At 41.9% G+C, this 18880-nt stretch overlaps 1 protein-coding gene across 2 annotated transcripts in view; it reads right to left on the reverse strand.

Moving 5' to 3' along the window:
* The window catches only part of LOC109873108 (potassium voltage-gated channel subfamily C member 1-like), a 40487-nt gene extending 23831 nt beyond the window's left edge, over positions 1 to 16656 (reverse strand). For both annotated transcript variants that reach the window (XM_031812835.1, XM_031812826.1), the window contains exon 1: positions 15621 to 16656. In XM_031812835.1, coding sequence (XP_031668695.1) covers positions 15621 to 16157 — 537 coding nt within the window. In that variant the 5' untranslated portion in view covers positions 16158 to 16656. The remainder of the gene's footprint in view (positions 1 to 15620) is intronic.
* Between the last annotated feature and the right edge of the window lie 2224 nt (positions 16657 to 18880).

An 18880-nucleotide genomic window follows, 5' to 3' on the forward strand; every position in this document is an offset into this window, starting at 1 on the left:
TTTTTCCAAGACAGTTCTTTTTGTGCATGGTACACAACTTCCAACATCCTTGACTTTTAACAAACTGAGCCAAAGCAATGTCAATATAAAGGGTAAATCAAATTGATCTTTTCAACTCCAAACAGTATAAGACAGGCACACCTTACAACCCTGATACTCACAATAACAACAACAACCTCTCGGGAGAAAGGATTCATTGACAAAAGAAGCACACCGGGGTGTTGAGAAATGAAGTGGTCTAGTTAACCTCCAGTGACCGTTGAAAGGCTTGTATAATGGAAAAAGGCACAAAAACATATTCTAGTTAACCCTTTACACTTAAACCTATGCAGTGCCCTTTTCCAGTAGGTTTCATTCACTGTGGTAAATGTACCTTGTGTTCCACTGATACAATCAGATACAGAATCAGAGACAGAAAAGACAATACAGACAGTCTGACTGACTCATTAAATTGAGAGAACGTCATTACTTTTAAAGAAACTGTGCTAGAGCGATTCACTCTGATCAGGCCTATTGTTGTTGAAGGCTTTGCAAGCTGCAGGCCCTTCTGCAATGTGTGCTAATGAAATTGATAAAAGGGTACATTGGATATGCAACCTCCACCTGCCTAATGCAGCAGAGGCCTGGAGATGACGGCACACATGACAGAGAGGGTGACGCCTGAAAGACGTCTGAAAGACGAAAAGCCCACTGCGATTTCTTTCTTAGAAACACACACATTCATTCAGACTCTCACTCTCATTCTGACACACATGCAACACACACTAGACATTGACAACAACAACAACCACAGCAGCAACAACAATAACAACAACCACGAAAACCACTGCAGCAACAACAACCACAATAACACTTCAATGCACAAGTGTAAATGAAATTCAATGACTTTGTTTTCACACTCTGACTGTTTCCATCTGTCCTGTCCTTCACATAAAAATAACCTTCTGGTTGTGTTTCTGAAATGAAGACAGGTTGTGGTAAGGCCAGAAGGAAGAGAAGAGAGTGTTACTGTCCTTGTCACCACAACATTTTCTCTCACAAGCCCAGTAAAGGTGACAGACTTGCTTCCATTATTTCATTGGTGTGAAAATAGATAAGCAGCATCCCTGGATGGATTTAATTACTGAGGCCTGTCATTGGACTGAGAATTAATACAAACTGCTGTCAACAAACTGCTATCCAACATCTAAATCCATGTGACATTGTTCTCAGAACATCCAACATTTTCTCCAACATGATCAACTATCCGTATCAATACAGCAACATCGTTATTAATAATGTATGATATGCAGCTGTTAGAGGAAAACCTGGAACATTGGAAAAGTATCATATTGTTCACTAATGAAGGAACTTGAGCCGTTAATCAAGTATGATATGCAGCTGTTAGAGGAAACCCTGGAACATTGGAAAAGTATCATATTGTTCACTAATGAAGGAACTTGAGCCGTTAATCAAGTATGATATGCAGCTGTTAGGGGAAACCCTGGAACATTGGAAAAGTATCATATTGTTCACTAATGAAGGAACTTGAGCCGTTAATCAAGTATGATATGCAGCTGTTAGAGGAAACCCTGGAACATTGGAAAAGTATCATATTGTTCACTAATGAAGGAACTTGAGCCGTTAATCAAGTATGATATGCAGCTGTTAGAGGAAAACCTGGAACATTGGAAAAGTATCATATTGTTCACTAATGAAGGAACTTGAGCCGTTAACACAGATTCCATGAGTCAAATTGAACTCTCCAGAGAAAGGAAATGAAACAGCTATCTTTGAAAAACGTTGACTAACCTTTCCTTTATGTTTATTCCATGACTGGCTACAGACTGCTGGTACTGAACATAGAAACAGCAGTGTAGTATAGATAGAGGAAAGGATCAACACATCATTGAGGAACTTCTAGACAGAGTGGTATCATGGCATGTGCGCAATTTGTATCCTAAATGCATTCTCTAAAGGTTTTATCTTGAGACAAACTGCTAATCTCATATTACAATACATTAAGCCAACATGAGAGCCACCCTTCCTCGTTCTTACCTCTGACCTGCAGCACAAACAATGTGTGTGCATGCATGAATGTATCTGAGCGTGTGTGTGAGAGCATGTGCTTGTTAGCATGCATGGCTGAGTGTGTAAACATCATCCAAGGCAGATTGTGATGTATTTGATCTGGTGTTCTCAACAGAACATGTATCAGCAACATTTACAGAAAACTAATGAGCGAGTGTCTTACTATAAATGAGAGGCAAAGTGCATTATAACACACTCATGTGAATTACTGTATGTTGTCATGGTTTGGATGTGGGGGTGTTTCCGTAATAGATGTGTGATTAGCTTGTTGAGTTGTGATAAATCAGTGTTACAGAAAGCCAGGAAGTCATTTGAATGAACCATTAGGGAGTCAAATTTCCACCACTGTAATAGGCAAGTAAAAATAACTAAAAATACATGACATACAGATGTAAGATCTTAATTTGAGCTAATTTGCTACAGCAGGAAGATAATCCTTCAGAAACAGGAAATTATAATTATTATGTGGATTATAATTCATGTACATTTTTGTAAGGATTGATACATTTTTCAGTAGGGAAAATCAAGTCTGAAATTTCAAAGTGGAAATGACAACCTTCAGAAACCTCAATTACACTACACATTTTAAATGTCCTGCATTGAGGGAAAGCTCTCGTGCAACAGGGGGATCAAATTAAGATCCTTTATCTGTATCATTCCGGTTTGGAGCAAATAAGTATTGGAAGTGCTGAACATGAGCCATTGTCCTGTTTGTATTACAGGTGAAGGAACCGCCTTCACACAGGGCTACCTACCTACAATCCCACTCATACAGTACAATCCCATGCACAGAACTGACGCCGACCCAAACATAATGTCTACACTGCAGACTGACCAGAGCAAGCAAGCATTTGCACTGCACCTCTCAGCTTTGAGAGGGTGGTTATTTTCCCTTTGTGTCTAGGCTGGCAAGGCCTCATCCTTCAGTGGGAGGGAGTCAAAGACAATGCTGAGTTTATAACTGAGAATATAACCTTCCTCCAAGGAAACCAATCAGCAGGCCTTTCTGTCAGAACACATCACACTCTCATCAGAGATGGTTATAGGAGCCATACTGCTGGGAAATAAACACCCAGCAGCTTCACTATCAAGACTCTGCTACATGGAACTGAATTAACAACAACACCACTAAATAAGAAGCTTAACGGACAGAGATGAATAAAGATAGAAATGTGACCATAATAAATACTGTATGTAAGTCTGAGTGTGACACTTGGCAGTGTGCTGTACCTGCTAGTTTAAGGACACAACCACTAAGCAGAATACTGCATGGATATTAACATTCAATATGGAATTAAATCAATGGTATTGTGCACAAAATATTTAGATTTGCTGTGGGTTCTACTCTGCAAATTGTATTGGTCTCATACACATATTTATCAGATGTTCTTCTGGATGGAGCAGCATGCTTGTGTTCCTAGTTCCAACAGTGCAGTAATATCTAACAATACACAACATCGCAAGCATGTCGTTTGTTTGAGAGGATGCATTGAGATAGTAAATACACAATGTAATTAAGTTAAAAGGCTGCAATGTAGACTGTGCCACAGAAAGCATGTACATGTCAAGTATATCAAATGCTTAATCAGGAAATGTTGGAAGTAAGTTACAGATGTAGGATCTTAATTTGATCACTCTTTTGTTGCTGAAATGCAAACTTTTAGTGTTTTTTAGTATTAATAAGGCTTCTAAAGTTTGGCATTTCAGACATGATTTGCCCTCACAAAAAATGCATCAACCCCTGCAAAAAATGTCCATTAGTTATAATACACATAATAACTCAAATTTCCTGTTGCTGCAAGATTATTTTCCTGCTGTAGAAAACTGGCTCAAATTAAGATCCTATATCTGTAGATGCTTCTGTCACAGTGCCATTGTAAGTGTAGGAGACAGCATTGAGTCAATGCTAAACAAAATAAAACTGCAACCAGACCCTTCTCTCCTACAACCCCTCCCACACTCTCCCTTTTAGACTCATGCCTCCTAGAGATGAAAGCATGTCACGTTCTCTTATGTAACGACATTTCCCTCCATCCACCTGCCTTTCTCTGTGCTTACTGTATGCGTTTGTGACAATGTATTTGCATTGCCTGTTTATGAGTGTGCATGACATGCAGTATGTGTAATTTTAGATAAATACTTCTGTTTTTTTATATATATATATAGTGTGTTTTTTTATGTAATGTGTGTTTGTTTGAGTTTGTGTTCCTAAATGTTATTAGGCATGAATCTACATGAGAGAGAGGAGAGAAAACAAGTTAGGTGCCGTGTGGCTCAGTTGGTAGATCATGGCACTTGCAATGCTAAGGTTGTGGGTTTGATTCCCACAGGGGACCAGTGTGAGGCAAAAATGATGTATTCACCTTATTTGTGGGGTATGTAACAATTATTTACTTAAAGAACAGTAAGATATTTCAGTCCTGCTAATGCTGTGTTTTATGGTCTCCACTCTAGCACCCTGCAGCTAGTCTGGGAGTTGAGGACATGGGTTCTACTAGAGATAGCTTGAAGCTGACAATTGACCTGTGCTGGTGATAAAAACCATAGACAAGATGTAGTGTGTGTGACTCGAAATAGAGAGAGCCTGGAAGAGTTAAGAACAATGCATCATTGTCTCATCTTACTGGCATCTGGGAAACTAAGTAAAAGACCATCCTGTGTAGGTAACCAAGGTGGCTTATGGGAAGGTTAGAAGTGACTGACTAAGCAATCTTGGTTTCAGCTATATAAAAACTGTGCATCATCTGTGAAAGCTAAACTCTTAGCCTAACTGTCAGTCAAGACTGGTGGACTGACAGTCTCGTTATTTGTCAAAATCGTCGTAATGAGCGGACCAAGGCGCAGCGTGAGTATAGTTCCACATATTTTTAATCTCCGTGAAACAAACAAAACAATAATGAAACATGACGTCACACAGGCAACTAAACACTAACAATATCCCACAAAACACAGGTCGGGAAATGGCGACCTAAATATGATCCCCAATCAGAGACAACGATAAACAGCTGCCTCTAATTGGGAACCATATTAGAACCAACATAGAAATAGACATACTAGAACACCCCCTAGTCATGCCCTGATCTACTACACCATAGAGAACCAAGGGCTCTATGGTCAGGGCGTGACATTATTGCAATAATTAATCAATATAAAATAAAGATGATTGTTTGAAGAAATGACCAAGACCAAGTCTCTCTCAGTACTGAATTTCCACGACACCAGTATGAACCAATATGAAACTGTATCCACTCACTACTTATCCAGTCGTTCTGTACGCACTTATCCAGTCATTCTGGATAAGAGCTTCTGTAATGTAGAACACTGGGGACCTTTTCACATGCTGATGATGAGGGTGAACAAGGTTGTTTTCTGTGAATCAAGGACTGTCTCTGTGGGGTTTTAAAAAATACTGTTTATATTTACAGTAACATACTGTACCGTTTTCTTCAGTAACTGGCTGCCAGTAAATTACCTTAAAAAAAACATCATGTTTTTTTTTACCATGTAGGGATCAAGTTACAGGCCTTGCCTAATAATTGTCCATCTAAGTTTTAGTACATGAGATGCTTAGCCTTCGTGTGAGTGCCCTTGCAGATCTAGAAGGGCCTTGACTGACAGTTTAAAAGCAGTGTCAATAACTAGACACATCCCAATGTAACTACCGACAACATAAACAGCTAAGGCCTCATTCACAGTTGGCTCAGCCCCTCCTGTATCATCATCCTGTATGTGTTTTGCTTTTGCTATATTGATGTGAATATTGATGTGTATACAGGGCTCATCTGTGAAAGAGACTTTGGTCTTAGCATGACTCCCTGTTAACTACAATAAAGGTTTAAAAAATATATGTAAATTAATCAAGGAAACCGTGTTTTTGTTTTTTTCAATGTTTTTTTTATTTAAAAAAAATGTTACCCCCTTTTTCTCCCCAATTTCGTGGTATCCAATTGTTAGTAGTTACTGTCTTGTCTCATCGCTACATCTCCTGTACGGGCTCGGGAGAGACGAATGTCGAGAGCCATGCATCCTCCGAAACACAACCCATCCAAGCCGCACTGCTTCTTAACACAGCGCACATCCAACCCGGAAGCCAGCCGCACCAATGTGTCGGAGGAAACACTGTACACCTAACAACCTGGTCAGCGTGCACTGTGCCCGGCTGCCACAGGAGTCGCTAGTGCACGATGAGACAAGGATAGGACAGCCAGGTAGGCTGTCCCCAGTCTACCTGGCCATGCTGCTGCTCCAGTTTCAACTTCCACCTGACTGTGCTGCTGCTCTAGTTTCAACTGTTCTGCCTTATTATTATTCGACCATGCTGGTCATTTATGAACATTGAACATCTTGACCATGTTCTGTTATAATCTCCACCCGGCACAGCCAGAAGAGGACTGGCCACCCCACATAGCCTGGTTCCTCTCTAGGTTTCTTCCTAGGTATTGGCCTTTCTAGGGAGTTTTTCCTAGCCACCGTGCTTCTCCACCTGCATTGCTTGCTGTTTGGGGTTTTAGGCTGGGTTTCTGTACAGCACTTTGAGATATCAGCTGATGTACGAAGGGCTATATAAATAAATTTGATTTGATTTGATTTGGATATCCCCACCGGCCAAACCCTCCCTAACCCGGAAAACGCTAGGCCAATTGTGCGTCGCCCAAAGGACCTCCCGGTCGCGGCCGGCTGTGACAGAGCCTGGGCTCAAACCCAGAGTCTCTGGTGGCACAGCTAGCACTGTGATGCAGTGTCTTAGACCACTGCGCCACCCAGGAGGCCCATAAAGGAAACATTTTAATCAGCGGCTGATATCATAAGTGGCTTTCATTCATTAAAAAGTATATTATATCGCCAATGAACAAAACTAATGCTATACAGACAGTCAAGTCCAGAAACAAAATTCATATAACATACACATTTAGTGACAAGGTCATGCAAATGTGAAAATGACTACATTGGTTTTCTCTCCAACAAATCAACAAACAGCCTACACCAGATCCTTTATACTGTAAAATGGAAGTCATATTGAACTGATTGATTGAACATTTGTTTGGAAGACGTTTGTTAGCCCAGTAACAGCCATTGGGAACCATGGTATGCATCCAAGGTTGAAATTTTTAGTTTTAGGTTGTAATTACATTACCCTGTCAGAGTATGATCTGAGAGTGCCAGTAGAGACAGTAGAGACAGTCAAGATTGAACATGTGCTGCCGAAGCTGTATGATGCCTCAGAATGCTGAGTTAGCTCAGAGCTCCACCACCACCTCCCTCCCTGTTCCACTCACCTGCTGCAGTCTCTGATGGGAGATAAAACATGAAAAGGTTATTGCTATGAAACAGGCGTTCCCACTTAACTGATTTTCTGTATTACCGTGCACATCGGAAAGAGAGAATGTATATGTAGCATTTACAGCACTATAATGAACTATACAAATCCATTCATACACAAACCACAACAGATTGAGTCATCTGAAACTATAGGAAGAAGAATAAGGAGAACTTGCACATCTTGACTATATATTCTTCAAGCCAGCCATGTACAAACACCAAAGGCAAAGCCTTTACTAAAACCGTCTATCAATTAGTTTGGCTCTAAGTTATCTAAAACACTTTAAATAACGTGACTTGATAGTGCCAACACATAATGTGGCTCTGTTCCAACTGTTCTAATGCCTTGCCTTGGGTAAATTACTCACATCGACTATGAAAGCCTCTATTTTGACGAGAGGACAGAAATGATAGAGAATGATTCTTGAATTATGTATACTAACTTAGCTCAATAGCCCTTATGATTACTGAGACTCAAGCACAGAGGCATAACATACTGTAACATGAATGACAGTATATGTAGGCAGACTAAACACCATAGTAAATTATGAGATACAGAAGGGATAGCAATAAGTGAGCATTATAAGGAAGCCGTGGTCAGTGCTTCATCATGCTATTCAATGGCCTGGGTTTAACGTCATCTCTCTCTGCTTATGGACTCCCCCGGCAACAGACACGACAAACATTTGCCTAGGCCATGTGTGTCAGTGATCCCCGTGCTCAGTGCCAGTGTGCCATTCCTCATCATCACTGCTGCCCACACCACTCACACAAAACATTTACATTTTAGTCATTTCGCAGAAGCTCTTATCCAGAGCGACTTACAGTTAGTGCATTCATCTTAAGATAGTCATAGTAAGTACATTTTACCTCAATAAAGTAGCTAACAGCAAAGTCAGAGCTAGTAAGAGGGGAAAATCAAGTGCAAGAGTTAGATCACAAAATGCTTCTTTTTTTATGGGTCGAGGTGAGGAGGGGGTGCAAGCAAGGGGGTGCTGTGGGATTATTTAAAATACTCTTTGAAGAGTTAGGGTTTTAGATGTTTTTGAAAGATGGGCAGGGACTATGCTGTCCTAGCTTCAGGGGAAAGCTGGTTCCACCATTGGGGTGCCAGGACAGAGAGTTTGGACGAGAGCTGCCCTCCCGTAGGGGTAGGAGGGCCAAGAGACTTGATGTGGCAGAAGAGAGTGCTCGGGTTGTGGTGTAGGGTTTCAACATAGCCTGAAGGTAGGGAAGGGCAGTTCCTCTTGCTGCTCTGTAGGCAAGTACCATGGTCTTCTAGTGTATACAAGCTTTGACTTGAAGCCAGTGGAGTGTGCGGCAGAGCGGGGTGACATGGGAGAACGTGGAAAGGTTGAACACCAGGCGGGCTGCAGCGTTCTGGTTACATTGCAGGGGTTTGATGGCACATTGGGGAGCCCAGCCAACATTGAGTTGCAGTAGTCCAGACGGGAGATGTCATATTTTTTAAGTCACACACACACTTAATATAAATACTCTTATGAACATGAACAGGGGATTAAACATCAGACAAATCTGAGGGAATTCTGACATAATAAGCCTATGTCAGATAAAAACATGACAATCCGTTGAAAAGCCTCTAGTCACATTGTTTACAGAGTTCTGAGGATATCCTTGCTTCCCTCAGTGAAGCCTCATTTCCCTCGTCCATAATCATGCTCTTCTACAGGCTGTCACCCTGCCTGCTGTCCCTAATTAGCACGGAGCAAGAAACACATTCAGTTTGACTTAACATTCAAATGCAAAACAATCTCAATCAAACCTTAGCTAAATCACTGTAGTTTTAATATATTTTCTTTTCAATGAGACTAAGCTATTGGAAGACATGTACAGGTATGTTCATTCAATAATCATAGTGCTATGTGAGAGCCACACATTAGTGTTTTCTGTGAAAACTGGGTTGCCCTTAAGTAGGGCAAGTGTGTCAACAGGGGGGAGATCAACATTACAGAACAGTCTTATATGGGTTATATCTTTAGTGGGATAAATCTGAGTGACACCCCCATGTCAGATGGTATGGTCTGGCTGAGGTAATGGCTATGCCAGCATGTATAGCTAATGGACAAAGGTGATGAATTAACTGAATAAACACTCCCTCACCACGCCTGACCATTCAGGATGAAACTGGAAAGACAGAAAATCTTGTGTTTTTAAAATTTTTAAATTTCACCTTTATTTAACCAGGTAGGCCAGTTAAGAACAAGTTCTCATTTACAACTGCGACCTGGTTTTGAAGGTCATGAAGATCAAATAGTTTTGGTGTTTAGGATTTGTCAGATGACTGTTGGGTGTATGTTCAGAGGAAAGGTTGTTGGAGCCAGTGTTATCTTGTAGATGAAGGCAGAACAAGTGAGTGTAACTTTCCTCTCTGTTTGGCAGTGTAATGGTGGCGTGAGAGGCCTGTAATTCTGCCTCGATATTTGCCCCAGTTTGAGTGCTTTTAGCTGGGTGCCTCATTCCTCTCTGCCTGGGAAATCAATTATACAGGAGCGCAGGGACAAACCCCAGTGCTTTTTAAGGGGTGTCCTGCTCCACTTCTTTTGGGAGAAAGAGCTGTGTTAGATATCCCAGTGACCAGCTTTTGATTGGTTTGTGCATTTCCCTACTGGAGTTGGACTGTGTCGACGTGTATCATGCACATGCTCACCTACATGTGCATAATGTGTTCATACAGTTACACATATGAACCTCAATGTACTACAGCACGCCACATGGTAGACTAAGAGCAGGTGTTGTTTGATAAAGCAATATGTCCATCTATTTCGGCCACAGCCCTCCAAACAAGCCAGTCTCCGTGTGGATCTCCTTAAAACCTAGATTGCTTCCTGTTAAAGTGTTGCAAGGTTAGCCATGCAGCATGTATTTTGTGTAATAGGATGCCTCCATCTCTCTCTCCATGAATTACCAGGGCCTGTGCCCAACTAATTCATGTTAATCGCTCTAGCCATCTAAGGAGCAACCAGCCTTGCTCTTTTCTGTTCAGCCTGGATCTGTTACTCACTCTGTGGTGGTTAGAAGCTGCCGTCCCAGCCACACTGTCTCTCTAAGGTGATTACGTAGACGTATAGCTACTTTCCATGTAGGTGCACTTTTAAGTAGAATGGATCTCCTTCTAAACTCAAGAGCAGTTTCATCCCAGATAGCTGAAGGTCATGGTAGCTGGCTGGGTGTCTGTATGGTCAGTAGGCTTTTCACGTTAAAGCTGGCATGTACACTTTAAAAGCCTAGCATGATATTTATTTCAAAGCTCTCCCTCCACATAAACTCACTGCTGTGTTTCTTATGTGACGTGGAGTGATACATTACAACCCACAGCCATGGCTGAGTGAAAAGAAACCTCCTACCCATTCCCATCCAGCAGCTCCCACTTCCACTTCTAACCTGAACAAACCCACATCTACCCTACCTGTCCCAAAACCCCAACAAACTGCATTCAGTCATGCACTTCCTTCTCTCCCAGCTGCACAAAGTTATTTCTCATCATCCTTTACCACTTAAACACATGTTTTACTTAAGTATTTATTTACATCCTTACATGAGCAGCAATTTGATCGATCAATAAACAAATCTAAATTATTTGCCCTCTCGCAAATCCAGGCAGTAAGGGCCAAGTCATCAAAAGTCCAAGGGCACAGGATGCCTCAATGTCCCCTTTCATAAGTAGGAAGACTAGTAGTTGTAGCCACGTGTCTGAATTATGGTCAGTCTAAATTCCCTCAGATTGCCTTCCAAACTTAAGACAGGTTCATTTAATATAGTGCTCACTGGAAGTATGTGAGAGTATGTGAGCCATGTCTGAAAGCAACATGAGTACCACTGCACTAATATCTGTCCACAAGAATGGTTGGTAGTGGCAGAGACATCTAGTTATATAAACTACATCTGCTTCACATACAAAGGTACTGTATGTAACTGCATTTACTTACATCGCCGCTACACTGGCACTGCATTAATCACCATGTACAGGGGGCAAAAAAGTATTTAGTCAGCCACCAAGTGTGCAAGTTCTCCCACTTAAAAAGATGAGAGAGGCCTGTAATTTTCATCATAGGTACACTTCAACTATGACAGACAAAATGGCGGAAAACAATCCAGAAAATCACATAGTAGGATTTTTTATGAATTTATTTGCAAATTATGGTGGAAAATAAGTATTTGGTCACCTACAAACAAGCAAGATTTCTGACTCTCACAGACCTGTAACTTCTTCTTTAAGAGGCTCCTCTGTCCTCCACTCGTTACCTGTATTAATGGCACCCGTTTGAACTTGTTATCAGTATAAAAGACACCTGTCCACAACCTCAAACAGTCACACTCCAAACTCCAATATGGCCAAGACCAAAGAGCTGTCAAAGAACACCAGAAACAAAATTGGAGACCTATTGTAGACCTGCACCAGGCTGGGAAGACTGAATCTGCAATAGGTAAGCAGCTTGGTTTGAAGAAATCAACTGTGGGAGCAATTATTAGGAAATGGAAGACATACAAGACCACTGATAATCTCCCTCGATCTGGGGCTCCACGCAAGATCTCACCCCGTGTGGTCAAAATGATCACAAGAACGGTGAGCAAAAATCCCAGAACCACACAGGGGGACCTAGTGAATGAAAGCCTACCATCAGCAACACCCTACGCTGCCAGGGACTCAAATCCTGCAGTGCCAGACGTGTCCCCCTGCTTAAGCCAGTACATGTCCAGGCCCATCTAAAGTTTGCATGAGAGCATTTGGATGATCCAGAAGAAGATTGGGAGAATGTCATATGGTCAGATGAAACCAAAATATAACTTTTGGGTAAAAACTCAACTCGTCGTGTTTGGAGGACAAAGAATGCTGAGTTGCATCCAAAGAACACCATACCTACTGTGAAGCATGGGGGTGGAAACATCATGCTTTGGGGCTGTTTTTCTGCAAAGGGACCAGGACGACTGATCCGTGTAAAGGAAAGAATGATTGGGGCCATGTATCGTGAGATTTTGAGTGAAAACCTCCTTCCATCAGCAAGGGCATTAAAGATGAAACATGGCTGGGTCTTTCAGCATGACAATGATCCCAAACACACCGCCCGGGCAACGAAGGAGTGGCTTCGTAAGAAGCATTTCAAGGTCCTGGAGTGGCCTAGCCAGTCTCCAGATCTCAACCCCATAGAAAATCTTTGGAGGGAGTTGAAAGTCTGTGTTGCCCAGCAACAGCCCTAGAGGAGATCTGCATGGAGGAATGGGCCAAAATACCAGCAACTGTGTGTGAAAACCTTGTGAAGACTTACAGAAAACATTTTACCTCTGTCATTGCCAACAAAGGGTACATAACAAAGTATTGAGATAAACTTTTGTTATTGACCAAATACTTATTTTCCACCATCATTTGCAAATAAATTCATTAAAAATCCTACAATGTGATTTTCTGGATTTTTTCCCCTCATTTTGTCTGTCATAGTTGAAGTGTACCTATGATGAAAATGACATGCCTCTCTCATCTTTTTAAATGGGAGAACATGCACAATTGGTGGCTGACTAAATACTTTTTTGCCCCACTGTAATACCTAGGTAATAATTCTACTTGTCAAGTGGGATATAGAGTGGAAGCGTTGCATGTCCGCCAGCAGGGCAGGAGGGTGTATGAGGTGGCAGAGGTGAGGTTGGGTGTTTATTAAGAAAGGTGATAATGAGGTCCGTCTTGCCACCTCTTCTGTCACCCAGCACCAACAAAAGAGACTCCAAAGGGGATATAAAAATCTGATTCTCTCTCTTTCCTTTCTTCCTTCTATATATATTATTTACATAGGAGGAAACCAAAGTTACTGGAGCAAAAGATAAGGACAGACGGTCAACATGTTTTTCCTCTGAGATCAGTGTTACGTTTGCCCCTGCTGACCAAAACTGGGCCTAATGAGGATTTAATAACAACTAATCGACTCGCTGGCTAGCTCATCTCATATAATTGGTCAGTACAGCAGGATTGTCACAACAAAACAATCTTGCTGCAACAGGATTTAAACGTTTACTCCATAATGTTGCTTGATCGGCTGTTAGGCTAATAGATGACCAAATTTTGGCTACATGAAAAGTGCAATACTGTTAATACAACCATGTGTTAGTGTGGGTTTTCAGTGAATTCAGTGCTTCTACATCTGCATTGCTTGCTGTTTGGGGTTTTAGGCTGGGTTTCTGTACAGCACTTTGAGATATCAGCTGATGTACGAAGGGCTATATAAATACATTTGATTTGATTTGATTTGAATTTATGTTAATCACAAAGCTCAACTGCATTTCCTGCGGTGCAGGAAAATTCACAGCAACATAAGTGATCAAATTAAGATTCTACACCTGTAGCTTCATGTTTTGCACTCACAATGCTCTGTGAAGGCCCTATGGTGTGTCTGTGTACACTGCATGGTCTCTATGGTCCATTTGATCTCCAGTTGCTAAGGTGGGACATGGTCATTCATAGTAACTCAACGATTTACTGTCACAATGAGAGACTGAGAATGAGAAACAGTTAAAGAGAGTGAGAAAATGGGAAGGAGGCTATATGAGAGAACCAGAGGGTAGACAATACACACCTGGCTAGTGGAAGAGAGAGGGTAGACTATACTGTCACTCAACCCTGCACTATTGTAATCACTGTCCCTCCGGAGAATTGAGAGGTGCAAAAGCTGGAGTCAAGCCAGTATGCTCCAGTGTAAACGAGTAAGCAGATGCACTTATATACATTGATCTAAGCATTTATGGAAATTGACAGAGCCAAAGCAGAGGCTATTGCTTGCACTTGAGTAATTTGCAAACTGCTCAGTCTCTGAGGAACAGCAAGGGGACCAATAACTAACCAAAACATAACACATATGCTGCATAATGCATATTGATTGATTGACCAGTTGATTGATTATAGATACATTCTGAATATGATATACTCTAACATGTTGTATCCTGTGCTGAGCTAGGGGAGGATGGATTTCTGATCCCTGCATCTCCTCACAGCTGTCTCAGGTCAGTGGGTCAGGATCCTATTGGGTCAGTAAGAGACTACTTTTGAATTGTTTTCAAGTGAAGCTAAAAGGCATTGGGAATGGGAATACCAGGTGTGATAGGTGATGTTGTTCAAAGCTAAGTCGAATTGCAAGGAGAAGAGACCGAAAGGTTAGACAAAGCTACTAATTAGGTTATAAATGCAGCTAAAAGCCTACAGAACCAAGGAGAGCTCCAACCAGGCAATGTAATGAATAAGCTAAATCTAGTGGAAAGACAAATATATGTAGGACTGTTGACGTCACAAATATTCCTCTCATTGATCACCATTCTGTTCCAGCTTAGGAAAGAGACAAGTGCATGTCTTATTAACTCCCCCAGTGTACACCTAACCTGGTTCTCATTAAAAACGGTGAGGGGCATTTAAACAATTAAACTCTCATTGTAAGTTTTCTTTCATCTAGTCCTCATGAGGTAATTCATAAGACCTCACATGGTCTGCATGTTGCATAGGCAATGCGACAAGACGTCCAGAATGCACATGTCGAGAGTGAGCGTAGTGCATCATCACTTAGCGATAGTTTGTGTGCTGGTGATGGACACATAAAAAATGGAAATCTGTAGTTCAAACAATAACAAAGCCGACACCCCATCACTGTTCTGGTAAACAGCTGAGAGATGTGGCTGGAGTAATGTAACCCCTTTCAAATTAATAGACAGGGCTATGGATGCAAGGTCTGACCATTCATGATATCAACATTATAGAGGCAATACAGTGTTTGTTTACAATTGACCTGTTTAACAATGAAGTAAAACAAGCTTATATTTTGGGTTATGATGGGCTACGAAAGTTGAACTAAGCTAATCAGGTATGTTATATTATTCAATAATCAACGGGTATATGTCATTCTTTTAAAAGTAAAAAAATGTATGTACCAACTTCAGATTTCAACTTCAAGCTTCAAATCCAATTAATATTCACGAGCCTTATTAGTACGTGACTATGAACCCAACTTTTTGCGTGAACGTTGGATGAGCGTGAAAGGAACTATGTTAAAGCAAATGTCTCTCCTTCACACACACACACACACACACACACACACACACACACACACACACACACACACACACGCACGAGCGCGCGAGCACAGAGAGAGAGAAATTGTAAAGCATTGTTTTTTCAGGCTAGTAGTAGGCCTATCTAAACTTTTATTGACTCAAGATGACTGATTCCAACCCTTACTTACCCTTGCATATTTAGAAGAATAGGGATCCTCGAAAAGTGCCCAAAGCAACCGCTGCCAACGTCGCCAATGGCCCCCTGATTTGGCATCTGGTCCATCAAGAGCCAACCTATTGATCATTCCCAGCGTTTCCTCATCCCCATCCTCCTCTGAATTCTCGGGGGGGCCACCCCCAAAACTATCCAATGCCTCCTCGGCCTCTCGATGTTGCCGATAAGTCATCCAACAACATGGTTCCACGTCGGTCTCATCTATACCCCAGAACGCCAACTCCTCCTCGTACAAAGGGCCGCAAACGTCTGCAGGGCAGTGCAACTTCCCGGTCCTATAGTAATTGAGGATGTGGGCAAACACACCCGGGTGCCGGTCAAAGAAGAATTCTTCAATCTTGGGATCGTAGTCAAAGTGACTGTGGGCATCTGGCTCGGCGAGCCAAGCTAACCGGGTGCCCGGTAATGTGCGAAGGGTGCTACGGTAGGTCTGGTGTCTGATACCTCCCACGTTAATCACAATACGATCGTTCTCGTCGCCTTGTCCCATTGCGTCGCTTAGGCATGTCTCGAGCAGGTTCCAGTCATTATATTGCAAAACATGTGCGAGGCAACGCAGTGGGATCTGGCAGACACATGAACTCGAGATGAAAGAGGAAAAGAGAAGGCAGGTTTCTTACCGACTTCTTTTATTCAGCTTGCAAAAAAGCACAGGCTCCACTCAAGCTTTCAGATAAATCCCAACTTTTAATAATACCAAAGAAAGCAATACCTCAACGGATGTTTGATATAGTTGCAAGGTAGGCTAAAGCAAGAAGCAGCCTGTGGCTGCCCCAGAAATGTGGATGGAAAAAAATCTAAATGTTCATGGTTAGGCTACATCACAAAACCAAAGATGAACACCCCTCCGAAAAGCGTTGATGAAATATGTGTGTAGGCTATGACTCCATATACTGAAAACCTAGTTTCCAAATCCACGCCGTCTTTTAATTGAGGAAGCGTACAGCCCTTGTGGCATGCAACGAAAGATGAGAGCTGTGGTGCTGAACGGACAGCACCAGTCTCTCTGAGCGCACACTCCTCACACTCCATCCATCCTCCTCTCCTCTCTCTCTTTCATCATCCCCCTCCCACTGTCTTTAAGAGGAGACTCTTGCACTCCCTAATCCCTTGTCTTTCTTTATATTTTCCTCCTTGAGCAGGACTGCTACAGGGATATCAACATTGATCCTTGACAATTACTTTACATGTTCTGTGTTCAATAATGCTCCTGAATTCCTATATGCCTAAAACACAGATCCTTGAATGAGTGCCATTGCAACTTAATGTGTTCTGATTAATTAAAATTATGTTCACAGGAGAATGAGGAGAGAGCCTGCAGTATATGCTGTATACCATGAGGCAGGGTTGCAGAGACTCCTTGTCATGGTTTTGTAAAGTACATTAAATAACATTAATTGGTTGGATAGGATGCACAGGTGCATGCACTTAAATTGATGAGGGGTGTGTCTGGGAAATCTGTTTTGGCTCTGTCAGCACCATGGACAGGTCACATTTGGGCTTCCACAAATATTGTAGACCTCCAGAAGTCTGGTTCATCCTTGGGAGAAGTTTCCTAACGCCTGACGGTACCACGTTCATCTGTACAAACAATAGTATGCAAGTATAAACACCATGGAACCACACAGCCGTCATACCGCTCAGGAAGGCGATGTGTTCTGTCTCCTAGAGATGAACGTACTTTGGTGTGAAAAGTGCAAATCAATCCCAGAACAACAGCAAGGGATCTTGTGAAGATGCTGGAGGAAACAAGTACAAAAGTATCTATATCCACAGTAAAACGAGTCCTATATCAACATAACCTGAAAGGTTGCTCAGCAAGGAAGAAGCCATTGCTCCATAAAAAAGCCAGGCTACGGTTTGCAACTGCACATGGGGACAAATATCGTACTTTTTGGAGAAATGTCCTCTGGTCTGATGAAACAAAAATATTACTTTTTGGCCATAATGACCATCATTATGTTTGGAGGAAAAAGGGGGAGGCTTGCAAGCTGAAGAACAGCATCCCAACCGTGAAGCACGGGGGTGGAAGCATCATGTTGTGGGGGTGCTTTGCTGCAGGAGGGACAGGTGCACTTCACAAAATAGATGGCATCATGAGGAAGAAAAATTATGTAGATATATTGAAACAACATCTCAAGGCATCAGACAGGAAGTTAAAAAGCTTGGTCACAAGTGGGTCTTCCAAATAGACAATGACCCCAAGCATATTTCCAAAGTTGTGGCAAAATGGCTTAAGGACAACAAAGTCAAGGTATTGGAGTGGCCATCACAAAGCTCTGACCTCAATCCTATTGAACATTTGTGGGCTGAACTGAAAAAGTGTGTGCGAGCAAAGAGGCCTACAAACCTGACTCAGTTACACCAGCTCTGTCAGGAGGAATGGGCCCACTTATTGTGGGAAGCTTGTGGAAGGCTACCCGAAATGTTTGACCCAAGTTAAACATTTTAAAGGCAAATACTAATTGAGTATATGTAAACTTCTGACCCACTGGGAATGTGATGAAAGAAATAAAAGCTGAAATAAATAATTCTCTCTACTATTATTCTGACATTTCACATTTGTAAAATAAAGTGGTGATCCTAACTGACCTAATACAGGTCATTTTTACAAGGATTAAATGTCAGGAATTGTGAAAAACTGAGGTGAAATGTATTTTACTAAGGTGTAAATAAACTTCCGACTTCAACTGTAATAGCTTCACAGAGTTCAAGTAACAGACACATCTCAACATCAGCTGTTCAAAGGAGACTGCGTGAATCAGGCCTTCATGGTCGAATTGCTGCAAAGAAACCAATAGTAAATGACACCAATAATAAGAAGAGACTTGCTTGGGCCAAGAAATACGAGCAATGGACATTAGACCAGTGAAAATCGTTCTTTTTTTTCAATCGCTGTGTGAGATGCAGAGTAGGTGAACGGATGATCTTTGCATGTGTGGTTCCCACCATGAAGCATGGAGGGGAGGTGTGATGTTGTGGGGGTGCTTTTCTGGTGACACTGTCAGGGATTTATTTATAATTCAAGGCACACTTGACTAGCATGGCTACCACAGCATTCTGCAGCGATTCACCAACCCATCAGGTTTGTGTTTAGTGGGACTATCATTTGTTTTTCAACAGGACAACAGGAATTTCCCAACACAACTCCAGGCTGTGTAAGGGCTATTTGACCAAGGAGAGTTTTGGAGTGCTGCATTGGATGACCTGGCC

The sequence above is a fragment of the Oncorhynchus kisutch genome, linkage group LG3, assembly GCF_002021735.2.
Source record: "Oncorhynchus kisutch isolate 150728-3 linkage group LG3, Okis_V2, whole genome shotgun sequence".
NCBI classification, from domain to species: domain Eukaryota; kingdom Metazoa; phylum Chordata; class Actinopteri; order Salmoniformes; family Salmonidae; genus Oncorhynchus; species Oncorhynchus kisutch.